Source organism: Saccostrea echinata, unplaced genomic scaffold (assembly GCF_033153115.1).
Source record: "Saccostrea echinata isolate AGI-Se365-2 ecotype Australia unplaced genomic scaffold, CSIRO_AGI_Sech_v1 ptg000029l, whole genome shotgun sequence".
NCBI lineage: Eukaryota > Metazoa > Mollusca > Bivalvia > Ostreida > Ostreidae > Saccostrea > Saccostrea echinata.
The window spans coordinates 20,075,394-20,087,253 of record NW_026889778.1 but is presented as its reverse complement, the minus strand read 5'-3'; the positions used below and the strand labels follow the sequence as shown (position 1 = coordinate 20,087,253).

The following is an 11,860-nucleotide window of genomic DNA, read 5'->3' as shown; positions in this document are numbered from 1 at the left end:
GAAATAAAAAAAAAATGGAAGGTGAAAGAATGCTGTATGAAAAATATGTAATCTTCATAATATGAAACGCAGGCAAATAAGAAATGCTTTATTCCTTCTTCAGCTTGTAAGGGGTGAAAAATGTATACTATATTCAAAACAGACGAATGAAGATGAGTTTTATCATTCAACGGCATAACAATCTTGTTAGCTTGTGTTTTCAAATCATAGTATCATTGATCTCTTTTCAAAAGTTGAAATAGTAAACTATAGTTTCCAATAGGCCATATTTTTTTTTTATATATTACGATATTTTACTCTAGACCTTCCTCTATATCCAGCGCCGTAGTATTTCTTAATTCAATATCAATATTGTAAAAAAAAAATAAAAATTATATGCGAATATGCAAGAAATATAAAAAAAAAATTGAATGCAAGAATTTGAGCAAATGAAATGTAACAATTTGATATTCATAGTAAAGATACTTTTAATTTGATCTGAAGTAAATCTTTACTATAGTATAAACTTGTTTACTATAAAAATCAACATACAGATTTTGGTAACTGAATCGCCATCTACATATTTATCAGATAAATTTCATATATCTATACATTGTGCAATACGTTTTGACAAATAATGCATAATGCATAAAATGTTCACGTAATCAACTGGTTAAAGATTTCACATTTCGCATATGAATCTCGATGGGCTGTCGCAAATGAGGTCAAATATTCCAGCTCGGGGGTCAGATGGGAGGTATTGCACCATTCCACAGAATTCATTTCCATTTGGCTCTCCGGGGAACCATAGTTTCCGATCGAAATCTTTGCTGGTACTTTTTGTCCAGATCCAGGTGCCATCTTGGTCCATGTCCTCCAATCCAACCCAGTAATATACTGTACAAACAGGATAAAAAATGATTTAATTTTTAGTGTCACAATTTGACGAGAACCAAAATGATTATATGAGTTCTTAGCTTTTGTCACATTATCCTTTCTTCTTTCTTATTTACTTCTTTGTAAAATCCAGGCTTATTTCTATTTCATCTCCATTTTGTCAAAAAGACAGTGGTTTAGAAGAATGTAAATTGAGGATGTTTTTACCCTATTTTAATAATTTGAACCAATGTTTAATTGATTGATTGATTGTTTGTTGTTTAACGTCCCTCTCGAGAATTTTTCACTCATATGGAGAAGCCACCACTTGCCGGTGGAGGGCTACAAATTTTGGCTAACCAATTTTTGAAGATGATTTAAAAAAAAAAAACATTAATTCTGTAATAAACATATTCCTTTACTTGGCTAAAGGATGTAGATAATTTTAAACTCTCGTATATCAGTGTATTTTAAAAATAAATTTAACAGTTTTGAGTATCAAAATCATTGAGTAGATTTTTTTTCCTCAAAAATTTAAGCTTAAAATTGAAATTTCTCTATTGCCTAATCTTACCCACGAGATCAAAATTGAATTAAACTTCATGTTTTCTGCATGAGAACTTTCGCTTAAAATTCTAAACAATATGGAACCGCATATTATTTGAGAATAAGACTTTAAAGTATTTTTCTTTTCATTTTTATATTTAAAGTTAACCCCTTGTGGTGGCCCAATCCAGCCTTTGTGACATGTGAACAAATTTTAATCTACAACATGCATAGTAATATTTCAAAATACAAATCTATATAGCGTGGTGGTTTTCAAGAGAAAATAATTAATTTTTAATATTTTCCATGTAAATCTGAGCAACTTTTGTGCTACATGTGTATTCTCCAGGCTGAAAGGGCCATGATTGTATAAACTTAAACTTATATTACATTGTATATTTCATTCGAGCATTTTTCATTTATGTGGAACCGTCACGTTAGCTCAGTTGATCAGAGCTCAGAGCGCTCGCTCCGTGATCGAAAGGTCGTGTGTTCGAATCACAGCCGCGACTGACCTAAGTCGATAAAAGGTAGGTATAAACTGTTCCTTCGCCAAGCTCGTGACACTTTAAAGTAAAGTTGCGGGTCCTTTGGATGATACCTTAAAACCGAAGCCCACTGTCACGGCGGGATTTAGCACGATAAAGATCCATCACTGTTCAGTTTTCCTGAGTGCCGAGTAAAGCTCTTAACTTGAAGCCTTTCACCGGTATATGGTGACGTCTCTATATGAGTGAAAAATTCTCGAGCGAGACGTAAAACAACATACAATCAATCAACCATTTATTTGGAGACCTCATCTCCTTCAGGTGACCTATGCATAGTGCTAATGTTCGTATCCGTGAGGGATATTTGTTTTAAGGCGCTTGTGGAAAGAAAAGTAACTACGTATGTTAAACGTCTTATGTTTGACGCGGATTCGGAGCAAGCGAGTGCTGAGCTATTGCGACCATTCATAACATGAGGATGTTTGCACTGCATAGACAATACCTGGGGATTCTTAATCTACATTTTACAATTGTGTAGCCTTGTAATTGTTCCCATTTTTTATTTAAAAAAATATGCTAGAATTAAGGAGACTTTTTTGTGGCGAAGTCCCTTCCACAAGGTGCATAGTTTAAGAAATTTACCTCTATTGAAGATGCCAGCATAATTAAAAGAACAGGTATGGTTTGTTACTTTTGAATAAAAAAAATTGTAGATATTTCGTATTTATTTGTATGTAAAAATTTTGATCCTCATTTTGGCCCCATTCCAAAGTAGAAATGGTTTCAGTATTCTTTAATTTGAATTTCAGAAGAATGGTTCCATGTAATACGGAAAAATGTAGGATTTTGGTTTTTGAAAAGAATATTTTGAAGATGTTTGTAAGACCATTTTGTGGCCCTTATCCTCCACAGAGACAAGATTTCAACAAACGTAAATCTTCACTACATTTCAAATTGATTCCAGATAATTTCCATCATTTTTTGCTAGTTTGTACCTGAGAAGATGTTCAAAAATCCATTTTTTTTATTATATCTTAAGTACCTTTCTTTGAAAACATTGTCCGTAATTTGAAAAAAAAAGATTTAATTCAATCATCAACGTTTTTTTTTTCTTTTTATCTTTCTTTTATCTTTTTTTTTTTAATTTTTTTACATTTACATTTTTTTCATAAACATACAAACCTACCGTTTTTAGGAATGATATTTTGAAAAACAGAGAGCTTTCCCACAGTGTCAAGCATAATTAGATGGCCTCCGTCTGATCTGCATTTCTTATTGGCATCCTGCCAGATCTTGCTGTCATTGTAATCTTTATAACAAACCCTGATTTCAGACAGATATTGGTAGTTGTGATCTTTGCAATCTAAAATAAATTTGTATAAAAATGAATACTTGATACATGTATACCTTGCGATATTTAGTTTCTAATATTACTTTTAAAGAGGTACATGGCTGTCTGTATTATTTTCCATTAAAAAAAATCACATACCAAGATAGCCATTTTTTCTTCCAACTAATGTAAGCACAAGTTGAATAAGAAACATATTTTTGTTCTTAAAGAATAGGCTTTCAATGTCTTTAAAGACCAACTTCTTAGGATAATTTTGTAAAATATGTATTGAGTTGTAGATTAGAATTCTTTCAATAAAATCCTCTCTCTATCTATTCGTGATGTTACTAATCAGTTCATATCATCATTCCCTGATTTTTTTTTTCTTATGTCTTTTTTTTCTTATATCTCGTGCAGAGGGCTTATATAGGCTATGCCTGCTGCCCAATCCATTTATGTTTCAGTACATAATCAAATATGTTCAAATCAAATCAGGAAAACATAAGGAATTCAAATAATATGATTTATTGCATGGTCACTATTGACTTTCTTCCCAGGAGAACGTTATTCGGCTGATATAGGGTTTTTCACCAAAGATACATATTCCATGAGATATAGAGATAACGAAGAGTAATTAAGCTCAAAAGTCTATTGAAACAATACAAATCAGGAGCAGAGCAAACACCTCCTAAACATCAGAGGTGGGATCAGGTGATGTGGAGGAGTAAGCATCCCCTGTCAACCGGTCACATCCGTCGTGTGTTCCTTGTCATGATCGAGAAATGGAAATCTCCGTAGACAATTCAGTGTGTAAAATTATAATAAATTTGGTCATAAATTCATTTGCCGCTCAAAGTGTTTAACTACGATTGATGGAAGCTTAGAAAGCATTGACACCTAATTTCTTACAATTAAAGTTATGAATGTTATTATTGAAAGGAAATAAAGCTTTTATCAACGTCTGGGAAATACAATTGATTCTCCTGTAATATTTGCAGTTGTATAAAGTTAGGAGATAGAGTAGATTGATGATTTCGAGAATCATGTCAGCAAAGTTAGAAATGCAATTTTGAAAAGGTTACACATTGAAGATATATAAGATATTGTTCGTTTCTTCGTAAAAACTATGACAATTTCAACTTACTCTTTTCATCTGATAGAAAAAAGTAATCATCTGATAGGAAATAATACTGAGCCCCTTCCAGAAATGTGAAGGATTGCCCGTCTGTCCTATTACTGTAACAGTAGCATTTGTCTTCTATGTGCGAAAATGCAGGTGATGTTCCATTCTTCTTACACAATCTTCCACACGACATAACAGATAGTACATATAATGGTTTGCTTTTCACATTAGATTCACTGAGAAATACTTTATCATCAAATCTTACATCTCTTTTCCAAATTTGTTCACATCCTTCAAAAATTAAAATATAAATAGTGATTTTTTTTTTCTTTTCAAAGCAAAATGCTGAAATTCCATGAAGTAAAATCAGAATCGTAGATAGAAAAAGTGGACATATTTGATTTAAAAAAAGAATTCATTTCTGAAATAAGCATATTTTAACGTTGTAAGCTAAGCACATTCATCACATATATCTACATTCTATTTTAAAAACAAACCTTACCAACGCTTTGGAAGAACACTCCTAAAACCGTTATATGTTCCAATCCTTGCATTCTAATGGTTTAAAAACAATATAATGAAATAAATTTCTCAAATCGTTGAATTATAAATGATGAATCAAGAATTTTATGAAACAATGCTGCATGTTTATTGTAGAGAAAAAGCTTGAACGGTATAAATGCAATTGCATCAAATCTTTAAGCTTTTAAACTACAAAAAAACTAACATCCTCATTGATGCACTTTTATGTAAACCTAATAATTCAAGTGTTAAATACGCAGAACAATTCAATATTTTATCATTTTTCACAACTTTTGAGGGTTTGATCAATATTTTTCTGACATGTTCTCGTGTAAGTCAACATGAAATATTTTTCTATTTCCTTTTCACAGCAGAGTAGATGTGTTTACATGATTTAGATCAGGAGCTATTAAATATCGATAAGAGAATATCATAATTTTATAATGTTGATTTGATTGTGTTGTTGGGGGGTTGGGAATGGAGATGTCGATCTAACTACAATTTAAGAAATTTTAAGTGAGGTAGGGAAGCAAAGAATACTATAATGTTTAAGCGTATTCACGAATCACAAATTAAATGTACAATGTAACAAGTTTTGTTTTTGGCCTATGCGTTTTATAACTGTATCATTAAAACAATAAATTCTTGTCTTTATTCGTTAATATGGGAATAAAGTTTTTTAAACTACTTAACCCTCGTAAGATTACTTAGTCTAGTAATGTATTTTTCTATCCATTGTTGCATCTGATAATCGTTGTACAGTGTATTAATAAACGAAATGCACTTTTTACCTGACCACTACTGAGAGTTTATAATTACCTAAGAAAGATACTATAGTAAAGATTATGATAGTTAACCATAGTTTACTATTGTATATATTATCAAAGTTTCTACTATAGTAATCAAAGTATTTTGACTATGAATATAAACTTGTTATATCTTTTTTTGAAAGTCTACCATGGATTTTTCGATATAAATAGGACATATGAGAGGTTCTTATAAGGTTCCTGAACTGGGGCCATAAAATCAAAACTGCTTAAGGTACATCAATGAAATTTAACACATTATAAGCTTCGACCATTCATTAGAGAGGGGGAGCCTCAGGGTAAATTTTTCCAGGAATTCATCAAGCTTTGTTTAAAGAAATTCGCGAAATTTGCATAGCTAAACTATGGAAAAGTTTAAACAGGCCTGTAGGGAGCCAAAGTAAATCCAAATTACTTGTTTTCGAAAATAAATGGGGGAGACTTTCAACGCATCATTTTAAAATTTTCCACCTTTATTGCCTTTTCTTGCTTTGTGTTACTTATGAATTCTGTAGGCACAGCCTTCATGGTAATTCAATTTAACTTAGAATGTTATAGCACCCATCTTCAAACGTTTTGATAAACTATTGTACTCCTCACATATTTCTTTCTTGCTAAAATTCACTTCATTGATAATGAAGTTCATTTATATCAAAAAAGTTCTAGAAGTAAAGCTTCATAGAGAATCAAAGAATCAACATATTTTCTACAGTTTAATATATGAAACTATTATTAGGTAATTCTTCTAAGGCTTAAGGTAGGTGTGTCCGGTCGAAAGGGGATACTTTCTCTTCCTTCTCTAGTCACCCGATGCAATTTTAGTGTATATGGGGGTTCATGTTTGCTACGTTTACGATTACTATTGTTTTAAGGATTTACTAGGTCGATCATCTTTCACCTTCACCTTCACCTTTTCATTCTTTAAGGAGGTAAAAATTACTGATAGATCTGCCAGTAGACAGCAAAGTATCCAATTTTGCAAGAAGAAGCTGCTGAACTGTTGTTAAAAAATCACATCTTTATTGATAAAATAAATTTTGCATCTCTAATCTACCGACCTTTCATACTTTATAAATCATATTACACAAAAAATAAAGGTTATATAATGAAAAAAAAGTAATTGATAATATATCTAGTGACAAACTGAGAGAAGAAAATTTAAATGTATTTTAAAGTATCTTTAAGTGATGACGAAGAATGAAAGAAAAAGACAAGCTCAATTTACAAGGAGAAATACTTGTCAATGAAGTAATGTTCTATGGTTCATTGGTTACATGTATCAGACTGGAAACTCTGCCACTGATCTACAATTAAAAACTTTTTAAGTTACTCTCTGTTGGGATATCCATTCTCTTGTTGATTTTTGAGATTATTTAAATGTCACACCGCCTCAAAAATACCTAGTATATTGCTTTTTTTTATAATTTGACTTCGATTCGAAGTGGATTTTTATTGTTATACCACATGGAAGACCTTGAATTTCAAATGCAAACAAACACTCATTTTTTAGGATTTATTTGCTTTAATTCTCCTTACATGTTAGTTTTCTATTTTTTTTTTTTTTTTCAGAATTTCTGAGTTTTAGTTTTCTGTGCTTTGCCCTTACTGATATTCATTTTGTGCATATTGAAAAAAGTCATGTTTTGACAATCTTTTGGGGTTGAAAAATATTCAATTTAAAGGAAAATTATACAAAATACAATCTTGATTTCTCATATTAGATTTCCTTTAAATTTATACAATAATGATGTTATGTAATTAAAAGAAATCTCAATGAAAATTGCTTTTATTAATGTACATATCTAATATATTAAAATTAGAACTTCTCTTCTAAAAGGGATAATACTTGATTTAAACTTATCGTATTTAAGAATAAAATATGCTAATTTATGATTGCCCTTATAAATTGAATTGGAGAATTGCGCTAAATTTTGTTATACTATTTTCATGCATTAAAATCTTTGGGGAAAAAACACAAATAAAAAAAAAAACAAACTTTGAACTCACAACTCACAAATATAGGGCATTTGAGAGTCACAATCAATGTTAAAAAATTCCAGAGACAAGTTTATAGTTACATCATTGTTGTAGGATTATATTTAATGCATCCACACTGCTCATGATGAATATTTGGCTCGGTTGGGTACCAGAGACTCAAATTAAATTCCATATGTTCGTTCTTTGTGCAGTTCCCGATGTCGTCCTTATCCAGGTGTTCTAATCACATCCAGAAATATATGATCATAGCAAGCAAGCTTATAAAGACTTTTTGGAGGGAATGTGTTACCAACACGATTTAGAAAAGAACATATGATATAACAAAGCATTTGTCTGCCTTAGCAATTCCAAAATAATATATAAAGCTATATATACGAGGGGTGATCAAAAAGTTTGCGAACTAATTAATTAACTTCCTTAAAAGAAATAAAATGAGGTTTCAGTGTTCATTATTTTTATAAAAATGTCCTATCCGATTTTAATGCACATCTGCAATTGTTCTGCCCATACGCGAATCACGTGATCCAGGCGGTCACTTGACATGCTTCGTAGCGGTCTGTTCACAGAAGCTAAGAGATTTTTCCGAGTCTTATATTTCTAACCATGCAATTAATATTTTATCACAAGAACAGACCATCTGTCAGAAACGGCCACATCTCGGCAATAGGATGGGTGGATAAGGATATTCCTTCCCAGAATTAGCATGGTGACCATCACAAGTCAAGTCCTCTGTCTCGGGAGCGTCGTTTATCCAATGTGCAAAAAGTATGGGCGCCTTCTTTTTTTCATATCTCATATGTTTAAAGTCTAAAGTAAACAATATTTTAGGGATTTAATAATTATATTATTAATCAGATATTCAACTATTTTTCTTACTGTAACTTGGAGATCTTTTAAAACAAATTGCTCAACTAAGGACACGTCTTTTTACCGGGTGGCTTTCGCTGGTCAACAGAACAAACATCATTTTTACCCATACCCCTGCCTTCACTAAAACATTCAATCCAATAAATGATTGAACTTCTGGTAAGTCTTTTGTCTTCATAAACCTTGTACAAATTATCATATTCTACTACAAAGGAATTTCCGAAATAAACGTTTAATTTTTACAGCCGTTCGTTGCTCGAGTACGACTGAGTCAATCATTTTTTGTCACAAGTGACCTACATACTGACGTCATTTTCACATTTTGACGTCACAAACACGGAGCAAAACATTATTTAACATCTGCTATTTATAGAACATGTGTTTGACTATATGTGTGCCAAATTTCATTCTGATCTGAATTGTGGTTTTATTTAAATATAGAGATAGTTCGCGAACTTTTTGATCACCCCTCGTAGCAAGGCCATTTGCTTCTCTTTTTTGCATTTGTTTTCATACATACTCCTAATTTATGATTTTTTTGTTAGTATAATTCAATTTAAAAATATTCATTCTTAAAAATAAAACATACGGTTAGAGAGAAGAATATTCTCAAACACCTGAAATTTCTCCACAGAGTTGAGCTTTAATTAAAGGCATACGCCTATTTCAGATCTTGTTCTGCATCCTCCAGCTCAAATCCACAGTATAAACTCTATAGCAGACTCAAATTTCAGATAAATATTGGTAGCTGAGATCTTTGCAATTTGTAAATTGAATTTATATGTACATGGACTAGTACAATACCATGCAATATATTCAATATCATTGTTAACACTTTATTATGGTGGAGAAGAAAGAACAACTACATAAAAAAAGTTACAAAAAGGTTTACTTCGGGAGTACTGTGCAAACAGTATATTCGAGAAGTGGTGAAAATCAGATGTGGATACTTAAAAATTCCAAGGAACGTTTCGAAAATTTGAAACCACAAAATTTTACCAAAATCAATAGCATAACAACTTTTCAACTTTGTATACAACTAGGCCCCAAGATAAATTAATGTCCAGGCTTTTTGACATCTTTGACAGCTTTTTTGCAATAAAAAAGAACTCGTAAAGTTAACTTACCTTGGCATTGGTCATTTGCAAAATTATTTTGTTAATAACATTCTGATTGTACACACATTTACTCTGAAGTTTATATAAAAAGATGCTTGAGTTTCTGATTGACAATATCTATTTGGTTTTTGGAGACCAGGTCTTCCAACAATCTGTTGGAATTTCCATGGGTACCAATTGCGCCCCGTTGTTAACAGACCTTTTTGTATTCATATGAAGCAGATTTTATTCATAATCTTATACATGAGAAAAAGAAATCTGTAGCTGTAGCCTTCAACTCGACATTAAGATATATCGACGACTAAATATCAATTAACAATAGTTATTTCCATTCATATGTCGACACGATATATCCCAGTCAGCTTGAAATTCAAGATACCACAGAGTCTGACAAATTTAGATATTTTTCTAGAAGAAGACGCTAATGGTAATCTAACGACATAGCTTTATGATGAACGTGATGACTTTTACTTTTCAATCGTCAACTTCCCTTCCTTATGCAGCAATATACCCCTATCACCTGCGTATAGGGGTGTATATTTCTCAATTGATCAGATACGCCGGAGCATTTCTACGTATAAACAATTTCTAAAATGAGGTAAGTTATTGACAAACAAGTTGACGAAACAAGCTTATCAACAGTATCGTTTGAAGGCAGCATTTCGTAAGTTCTATGGTCGATACAATGACCTTTTCAGCAAATAAAATATATCATTGAGTAATAAACGCAAACTTGCGTGTTTCCTACTAATTGTTAGGCCATTATTTACACACTGAATCTAGAGGGATTTTTCAGTTAATTACCTATCTTGACAAGGAGCACACAGCGGGTATGACCGGTCGGTAGAGGATGCTCAATCCTCCTTGGCACCTGATCTCACCTCTGTTTTAATAGGTTCGTGTTTGCTCTGCTCCAGATTTGTATTGTTTTAATGGACTTTGAGCTTGAATACTGTACGTTATCTCCGTATTTCATTTTAACCACCGAACATGTATCTCTGCTGTTGACAGTCTGTCCCCGAGGATACTTGTCATTCGGTATTTTTTTTCAATCATGAAAAGTACATAGCATAACAAAAGGATACTGGCAGACGCGCCGCCTAGTATAAAAAGGCGTCACTCTTTTGAGTCTATAAGGGACACAGAGTCTAAGAATTCATCGGTTTCCCTCGGCATTTCTCTATTGAAAATTCAAAAAGACAAACGCAGCTGCAATTTTTCTTTCCTTTCTTTTTACTATAACCTTCAAGGGGAAAAAATTACCTAATGCTCTCCAGAAACATCATTCCAAAAAATGACAACTAAGAAGCCTCTCATACCTATGGGTTGCTCAAAATCTAAAACAGAGTGCATTTTCATGTGTTCAAAAACGACAAAAATATCAAGAAGGTTAGGGAAGATAAGTGCACTGTACGTACATATAAAGATTTAATGGAAAACACTTAATACTAGACCCAAAATACAGATATATTTGTAAATCAATGACATACATGTACATTGAATATGAAGTTATCAAGCACGTTCATGCTTTAAATGCTTTAATTTAATGGGAAAATATGTGATTCAGCAATTGTGTCCATTATCACTAAAAGGCTTTATAAAAAGATTTGCCTTGTGTCAACAATGCAGAAGAGATGCGTTTTTGTTTGTGTAACGTTTACTTAAAATTAGTTTGGAAATTTAAAATTCAATGCATGATGAATTTGCAATATAATGTGTTGCAGAACAGTATTTTTTCCCATTGTCGGCAGAAAGTTAGGAAATCATTTCATTTTTAAAGATGAATATCATGCTGATATCAAATATTCCAGGCTATAGATATAAATATAGAAAACATATCAGTCAGAAATGATTAAAGTTCCTTAAAAACATAAAACTAAATAAAAAAAAAATATCTTCTTTATTTTCAGATTGTTGAGAACACAAATGTTTATGTAAAGGCACTGAATATACAGAAAACAACAGACGAATTTACAATGATAAATCCTCCAAAAATTTACTAGTTTTCCCATAATATTGGAAATTCTACAGCCAAATGATCCACTTTAAAACAAAAAACTTCCTAAATGAGTCTCAGTTTTTGTTCGTGGTAGAATGAGGATAACAGAACTTTTGAATTGTTTGGATGACACTCTTCCATTTTACCAGTAAATATATGTTTGGATAATTTAAAAGATTACACCTCGGTCTTGGTTTTTATTTCAAAA

General features: G+C 31.8%; 1 protein-coding gene across 1 annotated transcript; it reads right to left on the bottom strand.

Annotated features, from left to right (window-relative positions):
• Window positions 1-661: 661 nt before the first annotated feature.
• Window positions 662-4,896, bottom strand: LOC133195072 (C-type lectin BJcuL-like). Its single transcript, XM_061330950.1, has 4 exons — window positions 4,845-4,896; window positions 4,364-4,633; window positions 3,076-3,252; window positions 662-876 (listed from the first exon to the last, which is right to left on the bottom strand). The coding sequence occupies exons 1-4, from the start codon at window positions 4,894-4,896 to the stop codon at window positions 662-664; spliced, it is 714 nt and encodes a 237-aa protein (XP_061186934.1).
• Between the last annotated feature and the right edge of the window lie 6,964 nt (window positions 4,897-11,860).

What these genes read in the sequence shown, in the direction of transcription:
- LOC133195072 (XM_061330950.1), bottom strand. Translation starts at nt 4,896, where the DNA reads ATGCAAGGATTGGAACATATAACGGTTTTAGGAGTGTTCTTCCAAAGC. An exon ending in AGTGTTCTTCCAAAGCGTTG is followed by an intron (nt 4,634 to 4,844) that starts GTAAGGTTTGTT and finishes TAATTTTTGAAG; the next exon opens with GATGTGAACAAATTTGGAAA. An exon ending in TTTTCTATCAGATGAAAAGA is followed by an intron (nt 3,253 to 4,363) that starts GTAAGTTGAAAT and finishes AATTTATTTTAG; the next exon opens with ATTGCAAAGATCACAACTAC.